The 22,511-nt window shown below is 40.8% G+C and overlaps 1 protein-coding gene across 7 annotated transcripts in view; it reads right to left on the bottom strand.

Moving 5' to 3' along the window:
• LOC309508888 (SH3 and multiple ankyrin repeat domains protein 1) overlaps nt 1–22,511 on the bottom strand; it is a 97,276-nt gene that overhangs the window by 2,043 nt on the left and 72,722 nt on the right. For 5 of the 7 annotated variants that reach the window (XM_082183406.1, XM_082183405.1, XM_082183407.1 and 2 more), the window contains 12 exons: nt 20,289–20,367; nt 14,040–14,122; nt 13,816–13,940; nt 8,715–8,850; nt 8,531–8,611; nt 7,100–7,123; nt 6,712–6,771; nt 6,377–6,492; nt 5,481–5,604; nt 4,604–4,851; nt 1,758–4,468; nt 90–1,196 (listed from right to left, as the gene is read on the bottom strand). In XM_082183406.1, the coding sequence (XP_082039532.1) occupies nt 90–1,196; nt 1,758–4,468; nt 4,604–4,851; nt 5,481–5,604; nt 6,377–6,492; nt 6,712–6,771; nt 7,100–7,123; nt 8,531–8,611; nt 8,715–8,850; nt 13,816–13,940; nt 14,040–14,122; nt 20,289–20,367 (4,894 nt within the window). The remainder of the gene's footprint in view (nt 1–89; nt 1,197–1,757; nt 4,469–4,603; nt 4,852–5,480; nt 5,605–6,376; nt 6,493–6,711; nt 6,772–7,099; nt 7,124–8,530; nt 8,612–8,714; nt 8,851–13,815; nt 13,941–14,039; nt 14,123–20,288; nt 20,368–22,511) is intronic. The other 2 variants (XM_082183410.1, XM_082183409.1) reach the window with 2 other exon arrangements.

Genomic DNA, 22,511 nt, shown 5'->3' with positions numbered 1-22,511 from the left:
TTGCTTTCTAATGTTCTTTTGCTTGTTCATCAGATCCTCGTCTGAATCTACCCTTCATTTCCCCTCCTTTTCTCATCTTCCTATCTCACCTGTCCGTAAGTCTCTTAAGCGCACGCTCAATGTTCATGCGATGTCCGACCCGACTCACACCCAGATCCAGGAAGTCCTCTTTTGTCAGAGATGGCAGGTGGGAGCCATCAATCTCGTTGTCGAGAAAACGTTCCCGGTGCTCTGCCAGATTCAGGTAAGTCAGCCAATCAGCAACATCATACTTGCTCCAGTAGGGGAGGGGCTTAGACACAAATGGCTGATTGGGTGGAGGAGGCGTTAAGGGCGGGTAGCCCATACAAGATGGGGAGGAGCCTCCAGACAGGTAGTTGGTAGGGGAGAGTGACCTAGAGACAAGCGCAGGGTTAGGAGGAGCCACCGCAGATGGGAGCGGGAAGAGAGGAGAAGTTTGGGGGAAAAACTGGTCTGAATATTGATGGGCGACTCCCAGTGGGGGTGTTAAAGGGGGTTGGATTTCAAACAGAGAGCTGTAAAGAGGCGCAGATGGAAAGAGAGGGAGCGAGGATGGACGTGGAGGTCCAGGCTGCGGGTGGTCCGAACAGGAGATGAGGGGACTGGGCGCTCGACGGCGCTGAGTGTATGAATGAGATTCAGAACGCCGCAGCTCTGGCCCGGAGAACTGAAACTCTGAAACTTTTCCACGATACTTAGAGCGAAGTTTCGGAGACAAGGGATAGGGGGAATAGGATGGAGAGAGCGGTGGATAAGAGACAGAGGAAGGTGAGAGAGGTGCATGAGAGAGAGATATTGGAGAAATGGGAGGATGAGGTAATGATGGAGGAGAGAGGGGTGCATGAGCCAGGGAAAGAGGAGAGAGGGGGGTATGGGGCAGTGACGGAGGGGACAAAATACCGTGAGGAAAAGAAATAGGAGAATTAGATGGTGTCCAGTCTTTGAGAGGGGATGGAGCTGGGGTTGGGGTTAGAGGTAATGGGATCGGGATCGGGATTAAGGCTGGGGTTAGAGCTTTTACAGGAAGAGGAGACGAAGGTACAGGGTTCAGAGCCACAGCAGGGCAGTTAGATGTTAAAGAGTTAGGGGGCAGGTTTGGAGAGAAGGAGCGTTGGAGAGACTGAACGGAAGCAGGGATGAGAGGTGCACAGCCAGAGGAGGGATCACCTGGAAACCTGAGAAAGAGAAAATAAAGGTATGTAAACCAGAAAAAAGGTCATCAATAAGATGCATGCCAGTGACAAAGTTCACCACAACAATGCCAAGGTGTTGTGTGTGGTTGCCAAAGAGAACTGAGAGGTTTTAACTTGTTGGGTTGCTATGATTTGAGGTATCATTCATGTCCATAGCCAGAGGTGTAAAGTCCAGGTTCAGAAGTAAAAGTCCTCCTCAGTATTTTGTTCCAATCACCTGGATTTGCTAATTAGCACAGTTTTTCAGCCAGGAGATGGAACTAATTAGTGAAATCAGCTGGCTGAGTATATGGCAGGACTTTTACTTTCTGAACCCTGGACTTCACACCTCTGTCCATAGCACAGACAGGGTAATTTCCAGGATTTGTTCAAATGATTGTTTATTTGAAAAACTGGTTGCATACGTTAGTTTATCCAGACTGTATTTGTCTATAATTGTGACTTCATTATCAATGCAAAAATTCAGGTAATTTCAAATGCTGTACTGTATGATTAGTAAGAATGTGTGTCTACATGTGTGATTGTTTTCACAAGATGTCTCACCTATGATTTGGAGGTGGTCCCTGACCCTGCCAGCCACCAAGCTGTTGTAGTTTACTGCTGAGTTCATTTATGATGCTGGCCTTAACATTGGAGAGAGGAGAGTTCAGACGTCGATCCATAAACGCTGGAATCTTCACTTCAGCATCACCTACTCTTCCCTGTTCTTGCTCCTCCTCTTCCCTTGACCTGTACATGTTGGGAGCAGTGCTAGCCTGCCGCTGTAGCGGTGGTCCGGTTCGCCCATTCTGTGTGTGTGCGTGGTATTTTAACATATTTTGAGTGTGTGGTTTAGCTAGTGGCTGGTTTGGTGGTTTGGATTTATGAATGTGTGGTTTTTGTGTTTTTTGAGCGAATTTATCGGTGTGAGAAAGAGACAAATCCAGGGACACTCTTTGGTCTCCTTTGAAACCATCACCTACTATCCCGCTCTCCATACTTTCTCGCCTTCCTTCCCTCTCCTTCTCTTGGCCTCCTTCTCGATCCATTCTTTCTGCAAAGTTTTCCATGTGATGATCACTGATGCTGTGACTCTCCAGTTCCTCAATTCCAGAATCAACCACAGGCTCCGACCAATCACGCTCCTTAAGTGCCGGAGGAAGTCGATCACTTGCTATAACTGATGTACTTTCCAAAGGCATAGTTGTGGTGACGGTCATTACAGCAGCAGGTGCAGCCATGGTGGAATACGACAGAGACACATTAGTGTGACCTTGGTGTTGATAGAAAAGTGGTAGAGGTCGATGCAATGACATAGGGTCAGAAGAGGAGGTGGTGGCTGGGGCGGAAGGGGAACTCGAAGGAGGGAAAATCTGAGGAGAAGGAAGAGATGGGGAGAGAGCTGACTGAGTCAGATTGGCCACCTCGCTGTCATAAGATGTAAGACTAGAAGTGGCAGAGTCTCCCGCTTGTGGCGAGGATAAAGGCTGGGGTTGGCCAGTGTTTGGGTGCTGGGAATAGCCAGAGGGTTGAGACTGAGGAGGGTTTGCAGGAGGTATTTTAGGACACAGCTGTGGAGTGAGGATTAGAGAAGACGGTGGGAAAAGATATGGATGTACCACAGCAGAAGGATGGATGGGTGTCTGCTGTGAGTCAGCATGCATGTTGTCTGGTAGGGACATGGCATCTTGCGGGGGATTGGAAAGCATTTGCAGGGACTGTTGGTCATTGAGTGACTGAGATCCTGACAGCTCCTTCTGTTGTTGTTGTTGATTATATTCTGTTGTTCCATGGGTGTCTATTTCTATTCCGTTTGCAAATTGTATAGGGGGAGGTAGGGGCTCTGCAAACACAAACTCATCATCCACATCCACAGATGGAGCAGGAGGTGGAAGCATCATCACATCGCCACCCTCTCCAACCCTTAGATTTCCCCCCATCTTCACATCCTTCTCCCCCTCCTTTTCCATCCTGCTCTCTCCCATCTTCTGTCCTCCCCTGTCATCCTGGGAATTACTGGTGGGACTTTTGTCAGCTGTGCCGAGTTCACTCTCCTTATCTATGTAGGAAGGCCTGCGGGGAGGAGGCTTGGGTGGTATCCTCTTGTGCCCTTCTCTCTCTCTTTCCCGCAGGTAAGTGTGGTACTGATTGGCCCTGTTGTCCCTGTCCTGAGGATGAGACTGGTACTGACTGGCTTGATTATCTGTAAACCGCACCTTTGGTGTCCCTCTTTCCTCTCTATCCATAAGGTTCTGTTCATTCCATTCCAGGCTCCCCGTCCCACCTCCAGTCAATCGCAGCATTCGAGGAGACTGGGGGCGACTCTGTGGGCCTGGCCCACCTGTTGTTGGAGAGGCACCACTAAGGTAGACTGAGGTGTGTGATTGGTATATGTAGAATGGAGGAACGGGCTTTTGGTTTGTAGGGGAGACTGCAGAAGGAAAAACTCCAGTGCTGGACAGCTGGCGACCGAAGTGTCGTTCCTCTCTACGTGTACGGTGGTCGTCTTTCAGCGCTCGCTCACGTGCTGCCAGCGCGAGTCCAAGCGGGCTTGTTGGGTCTAGAACTTTCCCAGTCAATGGGTGGATGAAGGTAGTGGCTTGATGAGGTGTAGCTGATGCGTACTGCGGCAACCCAAACGCAGGCGGCATGCTTAAGGCATCACCAGAGATCAATCCCTCATCAATAGATTTAGAAGAGCGCAAACGAGAGGTGGTATTGGCCTCCAGTGGAGTTTGAGCAGATTCCTTCTCATCTAAAATGTCCTCCTCAGAGGAGTAGTAAAATGAGGCGCTTTTCCGACGGGAATCACGGAAGCGTTCACGTTCCCGCTGTGCTGTGCTCCTGCCCAGTGTTTCCAGTTTACCTGGGATATTAGGTGGTGGAGGTGGAGTGGGCGTAGGAGCCATGACTGGGTTTTGAGGCTTTTCCTCTTCCTGCTCTTCATTCATCTCAGGAGACAGTTCTGTATCCTCACTGCTTGCACGGCTACTGTGCCCAGAGCTGCTGGTAGATGGCGCTTTAACAATAATCGTTGGGATTGAAATGGAACTTTTCTGCAATTTTTCTCGGCCTGCAGTCTCCTCCACCTTGCGCTGCTTCACCAACAGCCCCTTCCCACCTTGCCGACTTGCAATCTTAGCCACCGCTTGCGCTTGGTTACGCTGTGTGGTGGACTGTTTGGCGCCCACATCAGAGGGAGGTGTGGCGTTGCTATAGCCACGTCTCATACCACCCATTCTTGCTCCTCCCATCTTGCTGGTATCAGTTTCAGCCTGTAATACACAATATTTCTAAGATTTAATACTCTTTTTTTGTGGAAATTTATGTAAAGGAAAAGACAAGAAAGAACAAAGCCTATGACCGATGCCACTTCTTGGGACCTATGACCTATGGTATCAAGCTCTTACCCTGCGGTTGGGCGGGACCCTGTGCTGTGTCTGGGTGTGAGGCGGGTGGTGTGATGGAGGCAGAGGAGGGACAGCATAAAAATGTGTTGGTGCTGCTCTCCTATCTGTGTGGCCACCGGCAGACAGGGGCGGCTCAGGCGCTGAGGTGTCGGGTGGAGGGGGAATGTCCTCTGGTCCAGGCACAGAAAGACTACGGGACAACTTCATAGTAGGAGGATGGAGATGTCCCCTCTCCTCTTCTGTAACTCCTTTGGAGAGAAGACATGCAGAACACAGTTAAATAAAGTTTGTGCAATTCACCAACGACAGGTCACGGCTACAGAGGGTCACTTGTGGGGTTCCACAAAGATCAGTCCTTGGACCAAAGCTATTTTTATTATATATCAATGACATTTGTAAGGTGTCTACTCAATTAAATTGTGTCTTTTTTGCAGATGATACAACTCTATTTTGCTCCGATCAGAATTTTAGACAACTTCTGTACACAGTGGAAGCAGAAATGAAAACATTTTAAAAAAATGGTTTGATGTTAATAAATTGTCATTAAATATAAATAAAACTACATTTATTTTATTTAGTAATAAAAAAATAAATACAAATGTCCAGATCAGAACTGAAATAACTGAACTAGAAATGGTAAGTGAAACTAAATTCTTAGGTGTCATTATTGACCACAATCTCAGTTGGAAATCCCACATAACCTACATAAAGTCAAAAATATTGCTAAATAAACTAAACCCGAAATAAACTAAAACTAACTAACTAACTAGCATCCGTAATTGTAATTGCGATTACAAATTTGATTAATTGTGCAGCCCTAGTTACAGTGCAATTGAACTAAAGAGATGCATTCAACACCTTCTGCATTTAAACTCACCCATGGATTTCTGACGCATCATCATAGCACGCTGAGTTGAATGGCCTGATGAAAACTGGGCTTGGTTATAACCATACCCAGACCCTGATGGCATCATGCCAACACCTGATTGTTCAAAAGTTTGCTGTGAACAAAGAAAAGAGACTGATGGGATTAAATATTTATCACATTTCCTTGCTGCCTCAGTGAAATACGGATTACAGCGCTATATTCACACATGAACTGCTTGTAAATGTACTTTTTTCAGCAAATGCAGCACAGAGGTTGTTGCACTCTTACACTTATTACCAGGTGAAAAGCCTTACTAACACAGCTTTTCAACACCTAAGATCGGGCTAACAAACGTAAATGGTCATTTGTAGCAATATACTATAAAGAAACACTTTCTTCAACCAAAGCTACTAAGTTTCAAAGCTGTGTACTGAATATAACTCCTTTGAAGCTTATCTTGTAGCTACTTTTTCCAACGAGTAGCGGTGGTTTTTGATGTCATGTGCTACTCATGTGTAAGCTGATGCAATATTCAAACAGGCTTTTCCAAACTTCTCTCTCATGTATAATGTTAGAAAATCCTATTCATTCTAGTGACTTGTTTTGTTCGGATGGTTCACCGATTTGAGTCTCTGCACAGCATTTTAGATCTTCTTTTTTATGCTGAAACATTTAGCTATATCCTGCTGTTCATTACAATGTTTTTAATGTAGTTTGTTAAAGTTTATGCTGGTGATAAATGACAAAATATATCATCAGTAGCTTTACCTTTAAGTAGCTTCCACTTTTTCAAATGAGTAGCTTTAAATTATGAGTAACTTGACAAACTAGCTTTAAAAGTAGCTTCCTCAAAACTGTCGAATCACTGTTAATCAGTACAGAGATAAATGAAACCGAGATGTTACCTCATTAGCGTTTAAGCCCTTGTTTCGTTCCTTCTTGCCCCCATGACCTCTGTGACCCTGAGAGTCTGATGTGCTAATTGTCTGTTGAGCAGCGGCTAGAATCTCGTCCAGCTTATCTGGAGAACGAAAGGAGAAAAAAAGACGCCATTCATGCTATAAAACATTAAAACATATTTATTGCCATTTGGTCTTTTTATTCAACAGACTGTCAGACTGGAGGTGAAGCCATGTGCATATATCATAATATACATTCAAATATATATTAAGATATGAAGAGAAATGTATAGCAGGAGATGGATATAAAAGATGTCACAATAAAAAGGAAGATTTCTTACTAAGGGCCATTTGATAGACGCTCTTCTTCTTTTCTGGGGCTTGAGAACTCTCTGAATGATCTGAGCATAGAGAAAAATCACATTCAAAAAAAATTGCAACTTCACATACAAATACACAGACAGAGACAGTTACACATGTATCTGACCATAATGATCCAAACAAACATCTTACAAGGCACATTCATACATCCCAGAGAAACTTTCATGAATTGCTCTTATAGTAAATGCCTCCCATATGATAGTCGTGCTAACTTGAGGCAGTCACAGTACACATTTCATCATCATCATCATCATCATGCATTTGATAACTGACATCCACATACCCAATTAAGTACATTCTTTTTTGTAAATAATATATATATATATATATTTTAAAAAGATGAATCACCTGGTTTCTTCCATGGGGTGGCAGCTGTAACAGAAAGTGAGTAATCTTACATATGCAATAACTTCCCACAAGTGCACGCTTTACTGGACACTATGGTGACAATGTAATATTTTCATATTTAGTTTTTTTGTATCATTAATTTAAATGATTCCCTTGTAAAGAGTTTTAACACTCATCAAGTATGTTTCTCAAGTTTGCAATCTATTTTGAGTTGTCATGGTAACAAACTGAGAAGACGACTGACAGCCAACAAACACTGTAACATGTTTTCATTGTCGTTGACCAGAAACACATTTTATAACTAATAAAATGTAAATCACATACAGTTGTTCGTTGTTTAAAATCTACCACAACCTCTGGGTAGCACATGGTTAAGTTAAAAGCACAGCGTAATTTATATTACTACTACTACTACCAACAGAATAATAAATTCATATCCTTGAAACATTTTATATGAGAAGACAGATTACTGAAAGAAATCATTTTGATGAGATTAAACAGCTGATTTCATGAAACATGAAAACTAAGATATATTTCATCCTTAATTCAGAAAACATAAGTTTTTTTTTGCTTATTAAAAACGAAGCCTGTTTTAAGTTTCATTTTGGTTTTTCATTTTGACATTTTCATGACAAAAATATGTATAATGTACTATGTTTTTAAATAGTGAAGTATTTATACATTATGGTTGTGAAATACAAATATCGTAAAAAAAACTTGCATCAATGAAAATCTAATGATGAGAATAGCCTTGAGAAACATTGTGAATGAATGAAAATGACAAAAAAACGAATGTTTAATTGCAACAAAATTATATATATATATAACACACACAAAAGTCGTTTTTGTGGCAATTAAGTACATTCTTTTTTGTAAATAATATATATATTATTTTGGTGTGAATTGTGGATAGTTTTAGGTCATTCATTCTAAAATAATAATATAATGGTTCAAAATGACAAGAGATTGCACAGACCTTTCTCCACTGTGTGCAAAGAAGAGAGAAAAATAAGCACATTATCAGTCAAAAAGATGACAATGCATGATAATAAGTTTTGGGATAAAACTGCTTAATACACTAACATGTATTTAATGCATGTATATGTATGTAAGGTGAGGCAGCCCGTTCTCATCCTAGGGCGTCATATATTGACGCTTTTGACATTTCGTCTACATCGAACGCACATGGCACCCTTTAGCGTCAATATGAGACGCAGATAGAAATGGGCCAGAAGGCGCCTCCTAGCGGTCTAACCCTATCCCTACACTATACCTAAACCTACCCATAACCGAACAAAGCTCTGTGCGTCTCATATTGACGCTAAAGGGTGCCATGTGCGTTCGATGTAGACGAAATGTCAAAAGCGTCAGTATTATGATGCCCAAGGATGAGAATGCGTTGGGTGAGGATATGTGTTTGTGAGATTGTACCCATCTCCTCCAGTTCTGAAGTCATGGATTTGGAGCGCAGAGCTATGGCCGGAGGGGTCAGCCGCTTACTTTGCTGGGGAACTAAAGGTAAGGAGAGAGCGCTATTAAATCAAATCAAAAACTGTCTGCAATGCCATTCATTCTTACTCCCACAGACAAATCCACAGTAAAAGCAGACCCTGACCTTTCTTCTTAGGCATTTCCTCCATCTCAGGATTTCGTGCAACCATGACGACCTTCACCATCAGACTGTTCCCGCCCTGGCGAATCATGTTCACCACCTGCCGGTGACCCACCTTCACTACATTGATTCCATTCACCTGTGAGAAAACAGCGATAATGGCGACACTGTACTTTGAATAAATAGTAACATAAAGGGCCCTATTTTAACGATCTGAAACGCAAGTGTCAAGCGCAAAGCGCAAGTAACTTTGTGGGCGGGTCTTGGGCGCTGTTGCTATTTTCTACGCTGTTGCTATGCCTCTTGCGCCAGGCGCAAATCTAAAAGGGGTTGGTCTGAAGTAGCTTCATTATTCATAGGTGTGGTTTGGGCGTAACATGAAATAAACCAATCAGAGCGACATCTCACATTCCCTTTAAGAGCAAGCACGCTTATTCTATAGCGGATTCCTATTATAACGGCGGATTTGCCAGGCACGCGCCAGGAGCGGTTCACAGCCGAGGAGACCGACGTTCTCGTCAGGGACATTGGGGATGGAGAAACACACCCAAATTTACTTCGGTTAAACAGGCGTATGATAATTTGGGTAAATGTGTAAGTTAGATGTATGCTTTTATAATAAATTGTCTGTCTATCTATCTATCTATCTATCTATCTATCTATCTATCTATCTATCTATCTATCGTAATAATGTATGATTTGCAAAAATGAAAACGGCTGCTTCTGTGTAGATGAGAGAATCAAAGTCCTACATTGATTATGGCCAAGCAAGCGCCCTTAAAATAGCATATGAATAACATGTGCAACGCGCCACTGACTTTAAACTATTTTTTTCCTGGTTAGTGGCGCAATTGTTTTCTAAACCTGCAAAATAGCATGAAGGAACGTTTGCGCCGGAACACGCCTCCTCTTTGCGCTGAACCGCCCCCGGGAGCGCAAGTGTATTTCTTAGTTAACCGACGTGGTTCTGTGGAGGGAAAAGTACGCTTTGCGCGGGTGCAAAATAGGAATGATACATGCGTCGGTGTACAAAGTCAATTGCGCTGGGTGCAAGATAGGGCCCAAAGGGTTAGTTCACCCAAAAATGAACATTCTGTCATTAATTACTCACCCTCATGTCATTCCAAACCCGTATGACTTTCTGTCCCTCCATTGACAGCTACGCAACTACCACTCTGATGCTTCAAAAAGTTCATAAAGAGATCGCAAAACTAATCCATATGAATTGAGTGAGAACATTAATCAACTCACACATCAGTTGTGGTAAACAGAAGCTCAAGCATTTTCGCTTGACGTGTGAGAACCAATGAGTTTCATTCTCGTGTTACGCAGCACGTTTGAGATTCTGTAAGAACCAATGAGGTTCATTCTCATGTTACGCAGCACGTTTGAGCTTCAGCAAGAACCGATGAGGTTCATTCTCGTGTTACGCAGCACGTTTGAGCTTCAGCAAGCACCGATGAGGTTCATTCTCGTGTTACGCAGCACGTTTGAGCTTCAGCAAGAACCGATGAGGTTCATTCTCGTGTTACGCAGCACGTTTGAGCTTCAGCAAGAACCAATGAGGTTCATTCTCGTGTTATGCAGCACGTTTGAGCTTCTGTAAGAACCAATGAGGTTCATTCTCATGTTACGCAGCACGTTTGAGCTTCAGCAAGAACCAATGAGGTTCATTCTCGTGTTACGCAGCACGTTTGAGCTTCTGTAAGAACCAATGAGGTTCATTCTCGTGTTATGCAGCACGTTTGAGCTTCTGCAAGAACCGATGAGGTTCATTCTCGTGTTATGCAGCACGTTTGAGCTTCTGCAAGAACCGATGAGGTTCATTCTCGTGTTATGCAGCACGTTTGAGCTTCTGTAAGAACCAATGAGGTTCATTCTCATGTTACGCAGCACGCTTGAGCTTCAGTAAGAACCAATGAGGTTCATTCTCATGTTACGCAGCACGCTTGAGCTTCAGTGAGAACCAATGAGGTTAATTCTCGTGTTATGCAGCATGTTTGAGCTTCAGTGAGAACCAATGAGGTTCATTCTCGTGTTACGCAGCATGTTTGAGCTTCAGTAAGAACCAATGAGGTTCATTCTCATGTTACGCAGCACGCTTGAGCTTCAGTGAGAACCAATGAGGTTCATTCTCGTGTTACGCAGCACGCTTGAGCTTCAGTGAGAACCAATGAGGTTCATTCTCATGTTACGCAGCACGCTTGAGCTTCAGTGAGAACCAATGAGGTTCATTCTCGTGTTACGCAGCACGTTTGAGCTTCTGTAAGAACCAATGAGGTTCATTCTCGTGTTACGCATCACGTTTGAGCTTCAGTAAGAACCAATGAGGTTCATTCTCGTGTTAAGCAGCACGTTTGAGCTTCAGTAAGAACCAATGAGGTTCATTCTCGTGTTACGCAGCACGTTTGAGCTTCTGTGAGAACCAATGAGGTTCATTCTCGTGTTAAGCAGCACGTTTGAGCTTCTGTAAGAACCAATGAGGTTCATTCTCGTGTTACGCAGCACGTTAGAGCTTCAGTAAGAACCAATGAGGTTCATTCTCGTGTTATGCAGCACGTTTGAGCTTCTGTAAGAACCAATGAGGTTCATTCTCGTGTTACGCAGCACGCTTGAGCTTCAGTGAGAACCAATGAGGTTCATTCTCGTGTTATGCAGCACGTTTGAGCTTCTGTAAGAACCGATGAGGTTCATTCTCGTGTTACGCAGCATGTTTGAGCTTCAGTAAGAACCAATGAGGTTCATTCTCATGTTACGCAGCACGCTTGAGCTTCAGTGAGAACCAATGAGGTTCATTCTCGTGTTACGCAGCATGTTTGAGCTTCAGTAAGAACCAATGAGGTTCATTCTCGTGTTATGCAGCACGTTTGAGCTTCTGTGAGAACCAATGAGGTTCATTCTCGTGTTATGCAGCACGTTTGAGCTTCTGTGAGAACCAATGAGGTTCATTCTCGTGTTACGCAGCACGTTTGAGCTTCAGTAAGAACCAATGAGGTTCATTCTTGTGTTACGCAGCATGTTTGAGCTTCTATAAGAACCAATGAGGTTCATTCTCGTGTTACGCAGCACGTTTGAGCTTCAGTAAGAACCAATGAGGTTCATTCTCGTGTTATGCAGCACGTTTGAGCTTCTGTAAGAACCAATGAGGTTCATTCTCGCGTTACGCAGCATGCTTGAGCTACAGTGAGAACCAATGAGGTTCATTCTCGTGTTACGCAGCACGTTTGAGCTTCAGTTAGAACCAATGAGGTTCATTCTCGTGTTACGCAGCACGTTTGAGCTTCTGTAAGAACCAATGAGGTTCATTCTCGTGTTACGCAGCACGTTTGAGCTTCTGTAAGAACCAATGAGGTTCATTCTCGTGTTACGCAGCACGTTTGAGCTTCTGTAAGAACCAATGAGGTTCATTCTCGTGTTACGCAGCACGTTTGAGCTTCTGCAAGAACCGATGAGGTTCATTCTCGTGTTACGCAGCACGTTTGAGCTTCTGTAAGAACCAATGAGGTTCATTCTCGTGTTACGCAGCACGTTTGAGCTTCTGTAAGAACCAATGAGGTTCATTCTCGTGTTACGCAGCACATTTGAGCTTCAGCAAATGGTTTGTTCTCCCGCATCAAGCCGGTTCGGTTAAACTTCTGTTTATGTTCACTAAACAATGTTTAAATGTGAATAAAATCATAAATGAAATCTGTTCATCCTATAAAACAATGGAGTCTCTTCAGGAAATTTGGACTAAACTGCTCAATTCATATGTATTAGTTTTACAATCTTTTTATTAACTTTTTGAAGCGTCAAAGTGGTAGTTGCGTAACTGTCAATGGAGGAACAGAAATCACTCAGATTTCATCAAAAAGATCTTCATTTGTGTTCTGAAGATGAAAGAAAGTCTTACGGGTTTGGAACGACACGGGTGTGAGGAAATAATGACAGAATTTTCATTTTTGGGTGAACTTACCCTTTAAGATATTTTGTAAGATATGCAACCGTTCAAAGGTTTGGGTCAGTAAGGTTTTTCTTTAAATACTTATTACTTTTATTCAGCAAGGATGCTTTGAATTGATCAAAAGTGACAGTAAAGACATTTATAGTATTACAAAAGATTCTATTTCAAATAAATTATGTTCTTTTTAACTTTCTATTCATCAAAGAATCCTGTAAAAACTTATCACGGTTTCCACAAAAATATATAATACAGTATATTATAATATGTAATATAATATTTTAAAAAGCAACAAAACTGATTTCAACATTGATAATAATCAGCAAATCAGCATATTAGAATGATTCCCAAAGGATCATGTGACACTTAAGACTGGAGTAATGATGCTGAAAATTCAGCTTTGCATCACAGGAATAAATTACATTTTATAATATATTCAAATAGAAACCCGATACATTAAATTGCAATAATTTTTTTGAATATTTCTGTTTTTGCTATATTTTTTATCAAATAAATGTAGTCTCGGTGAGCATTCTTTCAAAAACATTTTTAAAAAGTCTTACCGACCCTAAACTTTCTACCTCATTATTCAGTTCAAGTGACTTTCACGGTACACATAGCTTTACAAAGATTGTTTTTAAATAAAATTATATTATTTCACAATTATATAAGAAAGGAAATTTGATTTGCAGTTTAGAGAGAGAGGAACACAAGTGGGCGTCTTAAGCATTATCATCAGACTTGTTTCAAAATGATTCAACATGATTCACACTCCACATTAACCAGCCGGGAACCGTGAGGTGAAGGTGTTTGCTAACAGGCCGAAGCGTCTGGAGATGCATCAATACAAATATATTTTGCAATACCAAATAGTCAAGATGGCATATACAGGGTACACAAGCTCCACGTCATCTTCTCTTGCAGAATCAAATTAAAGTCAGTAACACAAGTATCACAGTGAGGCTTATCACCTCAGTGTAGGTGTTAAGATTTGTTCAGTCTAGGGTTTAACACCTCACAGACAGGAGACTATACCGCTAAACTCGCTTTGGCTTTGCGTTCAATCTGTTTTTGTATAACTGTCCGTGGCTCTTTATCTAATAAAATCTGTGCATTAATTGTCTAAAACATGGGTGCATCTAAGGAGGCGAGCTCTTTGCTGACCTCGATCAGGAAGTCCCCCATCCGCAGACCGGACCGCCACGCGACGCCCCCCTCGTCCACAGACTCGAGATACTGCAGAGCCGGAAAGGCAGGAGTCGGGCTGAACTCCTCCACAGGAGTCTGGGCTAGAGATCATAGATCATAATCACAGATGAGATCTGTCCATGTCATGATGTGCTGCTGTTATCAAACCAGAAAAGAGCTCGATGATGTCCATCACTCACCTTTGGCCCCTCTGAGCACAAAACCAAAGCCTTCATTGTCTTTTTTCTGCAGAAGTACAGTTTTCTCCTTTATGATGTAGTCACTGTCAGAGAGAAGAGACAGAGGTGTTTCGAAGCTCGTGTGAAAGACTCACAGACAATGCAGAAGCTCATTTTATCAACCTAGAATCAAAATTAAGAAATTATTTGTCATCATTTGAGAATATCACTCTGGGTTATGATCGTAAACTAAAACCAAAAAATAAAATAAATAATCCATATTTTTTTGTACTAAAATGACTAACTATACCTGAAATAAAATTAATAAAAAACTATATAGACATGACAAAAACATAACAAAATAACTTTTGTCATTTTAAAACTTAACGAAAACAATATGTAACAATAAAATAAAATCAAAATAAAATCAAAATATTAATATAAAAACTATACTAGTACATTAATGATACTAAAATAACACAGTTCTGAATTCACAGGAAACTGTAGCTGTTTTGTAAACATAACATTTTTAACCGTTTCAAGCACGTTAATCATCTAGAATCAGCAGAAAACGAGTCACAGCATAAAGTGGTCAAGCTGTGGCTGGTAAACCAGTTAAAGTACAGCTTTCGTTAGGTATTGACCAGCTTGGACCGGTTAGAAAACCAGCTGCCATGTTCCAAAACACAGCATCTATCTAAAGCTCAAAAATAGATTTTGAAATGTCATATATGTTGGATTTACAGTAGCAACGATAACGTTAGTAACTATGGTATTTTGGCGGACACTATGGTTACCATGGTGAATGTATGAGGGTTTGTAGGCTAGAAGTGTGCAGTTAGTTCAGAGCAAAGACAATGACAGTTACAGACTAACATTATGTTTTGTCAGCTCAAGCTCTATCATTTTGAACATTGTGTGTTCTGACTGCGATGTCAAGGCAAAATATCTTTGTTCTGATGCTCGAATGCCTCCAGCTGAATTAATGCTACAACGTAAAGCCTGTACTCTTATCATCTTGCAAAAAATTTCCACATGGATCACTTGCAACCAATTTAGATAAAAAAAAAAACGTTTTCCAAACATAAAATTTTGGCTGTGAGAATTTTAAAATATACATTTTCCCTAATGTGAGTATAATGTCATTTACGGTCAGGATGTTGCGATAGGAACATTTATCTAACATAAATAACCAGTTGCTGACATGTACATCACCTTCACATAATGTTATCCAAAACAAATGTGAAACATTCTCCATTATTAGCTTTACGTCAGCCTATGTTGATCAAAATGGATCTCAATTTACTAAATCAACAAAAAATGACTTTATAGTGCCTGTGAGCTCTTTCCATTAGCTAAATCTGTAGTGATATTACAGTCTTCTTTATCTTCTTCCACAGGCATATAGATAAGATCCCCATAATCCTGGAGATCCATTATGGATACAGCACAGTTAGCTATTTAAAATGTGCATATTTATCCCACATTCGTTCAATCAAGGAGCATCACAAACAAGCAAACAAATTAATATTCAGATTATCAAGTGTTGGAAAAATAAAATAAGTTCAGTTTCTGTATATAAAATTGGCAATTTAACACCTTTAACTTGAGCTGAATAATTTTTTTTTTTTTTACGAAATCCTCTCACATGACAAGTTTGCTAATTTTCTAGAGGTCGAACCGTCTCAAATTTTAATCGGACACAACAGCCAAACTTTCCAAATTAAACAGCGTTCTGAATGGCATCATCATCCATCATGGATACAGCACACGACCCACAGAACTGGCAAACACAAGGTTTAACACATCGAACAACAAACATATCAGATGTTCCTGAATGACAGCGGAAAATTCTGTGATGCAAAAGGACAATTTGTTAACAAGAGTTTGGAAAGAGCAACCATCCATTTAAAGGCATCATTATACTGTACTGAGGTACTGTACTGTACTTAACTAACAAATGACACACTTTAGACTTCTAGTTCTTACATAAAGCTAATTATAAACACTGATGACGAACCTGAGCCAAAACTCTACTACAAACAGAAGATTTTACAATTTTAGATGTCAAAAATCAAACCAATGACAATCCCAACATTTTAAAATCCACCTATTTATGCCACATTTGTTCAATCACAAGATGCTAATGAAATGATATTCAGATTATCATCTTCAGTTCAGTTTCTGTAACTGAAGATGATTACAATTTAACATCTTTAGCATAAGCTAAACGTTTTTTTTTATTATTATTATTGAAATTGTGATTCTCAAATACAAAATCCTCTCACGTGACAAGTTCGCTCATTTTCTAGAAGTTGATCCGTCTCGAATTTTTACCAGCATTTTCCTACTTTAACACCGTTCTGAAAAGCATCATCATATCGCATCTGTGTAGGAATGACAGCGGGAAGGATTGTGATGCATAGATGACGATACGCCAGGAATACTCACACACATTCATGCCGTATTTGATCAACCCCGAAGGATTGCAACTTTCTATGATGCACACTTTCACACATATATACACCCATAGTGACTCATACCCCTTTCAGTGATTCACAAACACACATACATGTCACATGAACTCATTTAAAACACACGCACAGCAGGAAAAGGTTTTCTGACGTGTTGTTCCTCCATCGTATGTACAATGACAGACACATTCACGACTCAAATGCACACGTATAGATGCATACACACACGCACAGAAGAGGGATCTGATTACGATTAAAAGAGCAGACTGTTCACACACACACACACACACACACACACACACAGATGATATATACTGTATATGAAAACATTGATTCTGCTCAACAGTCTGTCTGCTACCTCTTCAGAGCATCCATCTGCCTCTCTCGCTCTCTCTCGCTCTACCTCTCTCTCCGCAGCGACAATAAAAGAATGGAGCAGCCGATACCTGTAAATGAACCAGACGCTGCGGTTCTGGGGACCGAGCGAGGGCCATGAGGATGAGAGGGAGAGAGGGAGAGACAGGTCTTTCTCTCCGTATCCCCCCATTGCCATGTCCCCCCCCTCCTCTGAGTCCTCCTCCTCTCCGGCCCCTCGTCTCTCAGCGCACACACAGCCAGAGGAGGAGAGAGAGAGAGAGAGAGAGAGAGCGAGAGACACCGAACAAACCTAGAGCCTACATGCTTAAGAACGAGTGAGGAGGAGGGAGAGAAAGGGAGGGTTTAACAGAGCTCACATTCAGTCACTGCGACATTCAGAGAGAGACAGAACGAGGAGGGGTTGTGTGAAAAGAGAGGAGGGAGAGAACGAAAGAAACAAGTGTGGGAGAGAAACATGCTTTAAAGGAATAGTTCACTCAAAAACGAGAATCCTGCACTCGTTTCAAACCTGTATGATTTGTGAAAACGCTGCTCTTTTTCATATAATGAAAGCATATAGTGAGCAAGGGCTGTCAGAGTATCTCAAATGACATATACTGTGGCTTCCTGAAGCCATAAGATAACTTTGGATGAGAAACAGAATGAAATCTTAAGGGAAAGTTCAATTCTGTCATCATTTACTCACCCTGAAGTTGTTCCAAACCTGTATGAGTAACCAGACACTTGATGGACTCCATTGACTTCCATAGTATGGAAAGAAAATCAATGGAAGTCAATGGGGTCCATAAACTGTTTGGCTATCGACATTCTTTAAAACATTTTTGGAACATTTTACATTTGTGACCCTGGACCACAAAACCAGTCACATGGGTAAATTTTTTGAAATTGAGATGTATGCATCATCTGAAAGCTGAATGAATAGGACTTCCATTGATGTATGGTTTGTTAGGATAGGACAATATTTGGCTGAGATACAACTATTGAAAATCTGGAATCTGAGGATGCAAAGAAATCTAAACATTGAGAAAATTGCCTTTAAATTTGTCCATTTATGTTCGCGACTGTTCTGCATTCACTCACAAAAATAAATGTTTTATATATTTACAAAATATCTTCATGGATCATGATCTTTACTTAATATCCTAATGATTTTTGGCATAAAAGAAAAATCGATAATTTTGACCAATACAATGTATTGTTGGCTTTTGCCACAAATATACCTTGTGTGACTTATGGCTGGTTTTGTGATCCAGGGTCACATTTATGCATAGACGTTTTCACTCAAAGCGACTTACTTTGCATTCATGGTACAGATATTTTTATGTGTATTGATTGTTTTCATGATACTTTTATGGTGCATGGCAAAAACAGACCAAAAAAACATTATAAAAGCAGTGCAAATGTTGTTGAATGTAGTGCATTTTTCAATGACACAAATGAGATTTCAGAGCTTTGATGCAGGAAACTTAAAAATGGTCTTTTCCACAAATAAAGCATCATATGACTTCAGAAGACGGTGGATATAGTGAGAATATACACTACTGTTAAAAGGTTTGTGGTCAATAAAAATGTTTTTATGAAAGAAATTAATACTTTTTTTCAGCAAGGAGGATGCATTAAATTTATCAAAAGTGACAGAAAAAAAACATTTATAATGGCTATACCATTCTTTTGGTCTTTCTATACATCAAAAAATCCTGAAAAAAAAATCAGTTTTCACAAAAATATGAAGCAGCACAATGTTTCCAACATTGAGAATAATCAGAAATGTTTCAGAAATCGGCATATCAGAATGATTTCTGAAGGATCATGTGACTGGAGTAATGATGCTGAAAATTCAGCTTTGATCACAGGAATAAATTACAGTTTAGAATATATTACAATAGAAAACAGTTATTTTAAATTCACAATAATACGGTTAATGTTTGATCAAATAAACGCAGCCTTGTTGAGCATAAGAGACTTCTTTCAAAAAATTTTTTTGGGGGAAATCTTATAAAAAATCTTTGGGTTACTAAGAACAGCATAAACATTCTTCACAAATGTCCCTGTTTGGACAGATAAAAAATAACAGAGTACAGGTTTGGAACGACATGAGGGTGAGTAAATGACAGATTTTTCATTTTTTTGGGTGAGCTACTCCTTTCATACAGTACTGGAGATAAATTGTGGGATATTGATGAGTGGGTGAGAGAAATGCGAGCGGATACTGGTATTCATCGCACACACTCGGCCTGCATGGCAACAGATGATCAAGACAGCTTATATGTGCACGGACACACACACACCCATGCAAACATACGCAATTAGTTGTATATAACACAACCTATGCACACACACTTTTACATATTCACTGGAAACCAAGCCTTTTCAGCTGATGCACCGTGTGTGAGAGAGAGGCAGATCTGAGCAGAGAGACAGCAGTGGCTCACACCGCATGTGTTAATATTCCACATGAGAGCCACAGATCCAAACATTGTTGTGTAATTTTTTGAAAGTGGCTGTGACATTTGCATTCCCGTCTAGTGGAGGCAGAGACTCGCTTTTTGCACCTGCCAGCAAACGTTTGAAACAGGAAGTAGCAGCTAATCTTTCTTATGGCGAATCCATTTAACAAAAAACCATCAACAGATTTTATTGGATCAACATGTACAGTTTAGTTTATACTTGCACAAGCACACACACACACACACACACACACACACACACACACACACACACACACACACACCCACACACACGTACACACAGGTGCACACATAGGCGTGCACACACACACACACACACACACACACACACACACACACACACACACACACAAAAGCACAACCAAAGCGAAACCACGATTTAAGTTCAGTTTTTAACGTATATATAATGTTAACAAGGAGAGTTTTATTCCGATCATATATTTCTACTGTACCTAAAGTATTTAGAAATTATGGAATATTAAATAACATAAGTTTGGTGTCAGTCAATTTTATTTTGAAATAAATAAATGAATATTCTTATTCAGTAAGGATGCATTGAATAAATCCTGTTCTTTTGAACTTTCTATTCATCAGAGAATCTGGATATATCACAGTTTCCACAAAAAATTATCAGCATATTATAATGATTTCTGAAGGATCATGTAAAACTGAAGAGTGGAGTAATGATGCTGATACTGAATATATATAATTGTAAAATAATTTCTACATAAGTTTATATATATATATATCATTTGCAAATAATTTAATTAAAATATAATTGTTAAAAATATTATCATATTATTTAAATATAATATTATTAGATATTAAATACATTTAATATTACAATAATAGTAAACCGGATAAATGTCTACTTAATTAAAACTGATCTATTCATATTCAATTGCATTTAACATTGGAATATGTGAATACAGATTTTGTTCTGTTCCCACCTGGGCACTTCGAGGCCATCGTACGTTCCTACTGTGTAATGACGAAACAGTTTCCTCTTCACCTTCTCACTGCGGCTCTCTGAAACACACACACACACACACACACACTCCGACTGTTAGCACATGTAGGCGTGTATATCTGTGTAAGTGGAAGTGTGATGTATTCAAATTGATGTGATTTTGCATATCTGTGTGTCGTGCGCATGAAGATTATGTGAGTAGGCAAACCACCACAGGGAAAACCTCTCGGGGACGTCCTCAAAAACAGAGAACAGGACCCATAAAGGATTCATAAAGAAATTAATTCACTGTTGTGTTTCAGGATTTACGGTTACAAAGTCCCTACAGAGGGAGTTATTTCTCTGTTATTATCTGAACTCCCTGAAACGCCTCCATTGAAGTCTTGAGTTTTCTTCCGGGAACAAACACGTCACAATATTCCTCATTTACATAATTCATATGCAGAATAAAGGGGCGGGGCCTGGGTTAGGCCCTGATCACACCGAACGCATTTTTCAGGTTCGAAAACGTTTTTTATGTTGCTAAGCAACCACCAAAACAGCTGTCCTGTCAGTCAAGTAGACGTCATATTAGCCTTTTATTAACTTTACTTATTTTCTGTTAACATTGTGGCAGTTACTGCGTTTTTTGTGTTGCTTGGCAACCACAGAAACAGCTGTCCTGTCAGTCAAGTAAACGTCATATTAGCCTTTTATTAACTTAATATTTACTTTCTGTTAACATTGTGACAGTTACAGTTACGGTTCGTGAAGTCGTTAAGCTCCTGGTAACCCGCGAGAGCACCACAAGTTTATCCTCCATCATTGCAGTCTCTGGACGTTCAAAGCATCTGTAGCTTTCGTCACTACAACGGAAGGCCCGCCTCTCCATTCATTCGATTGGACAGCGGGAAAAAAACGCGATGACGTCGGGCGCTTTTTCTGCTCGGAGTTGCTTTTTTTTCAGTTGTAAAAACGCGAGGCGCAGCAGGCGGTTAAAACCATAGATTGTAAAAAAAATATGTATGTAGCGTCCGTGACATCACCCGTAGGTTTCTGAAGACCGTTTTTGAAGCCTAAAGTGGGCGTGGCCGACCGTCGCCATCTTGGCAGCGCGTCACTCCCGAATTTATTTATTTTTACAGTCAGACAATGAGCTGAGGTAACGTGACGGCTAACAGACAGCAGACAAACGGCTAATGATGACTAATGACCACAGCAGCGGGAATCCACCTGTCACTCAAAAGTGGACACACCCTTAACTATGAAATTTAAGGCTTAATATAATTTAAACGGATGAGTTATAAAAAAAATTCACCCCGCTAACAGTTGTCATGAAGGGCAAAGTTAGCTGTATAGACCAAAGCCACTTTTTGCTCCAGGCTGTAAACATGTTTTTTTGTGCTGTAAAGTTGGGCATTTCAACATGGGGGAGATGCAGATTTGACTCACTTTTGCAGCCAGCCTCAAGCGGCCAGTTGATGAATTGCCATTTAATTCACTTCTGTGTTGGTTTCAAGAGAGAGACAGGAAGGTTGGCGCTTGGTTAAAACGCGAGGCGCGATGGGCGCATTAACAGCGCGTAGAAAACAATTCACTGCCATAGGAAAACTATTTTAAAAAGGCGCCTCTCGCTGTAAAAAACGCGTTCGGTGTGATCAGGGCCTTAGTTAGCAGTGTGCTGAAACTGGCGGTTATGGTAAGGTGCGGGACATTTCCCAAACACGCTCGAAGCGCTTGGCCAATCACAACACACTGATCCAGCTGACCAATCAGAGCACAGTGTGCTTTTCAGAAGGAGGGGCTTCATAGAGACAGGAACTAAACAGAGCGTTACTGGCAGACTGGGAGTAGAGGAGCTGCAACAATGGAGAATATGGGGGAAATAAAACATTCAGCATTCAAGCAGGAAAACCTGTTCTAGTAGAGCACAAAAACAACATCAAGACTTTGTAAAAGGGCATAATATGGTCAGTTTACCTCTAAGTAGAACATAAGTTCACATTTAGATAGGTCAGCAGACGATGTTAATGTTTCATAGGTCAGGAGAATTAGCATTCACAGTTTTGTTTAAACTTTGTCTCAGATGTTTCTCCAACTCCTACTGTTAATCTTGAGAGAATTTGATGAGAAACGTTTGAGTTCATATGGAGATCTTTGACTTTTCTTTCCAGGACCTCTACAAACCTGAGCACTGTTTGAGACCCTGTTGAGACTCCGAATA

Source organism: Leuciscus leuciscus (assembly GCF_965113295.1).
Source record: "Leuciscus leuciscus genome assembly, chromosome: 11".
NCBI lineage: Eukaryota > Metazoa > Chordata > Actinopteri > Cypriniformes > Leuciscidae > Leuciscus > Leuciscus leuciscus.
Note: the sequence above shows the minus strand (reverse complement) of the source record. Positions and strands in the feature narration are given on the sequence as shown.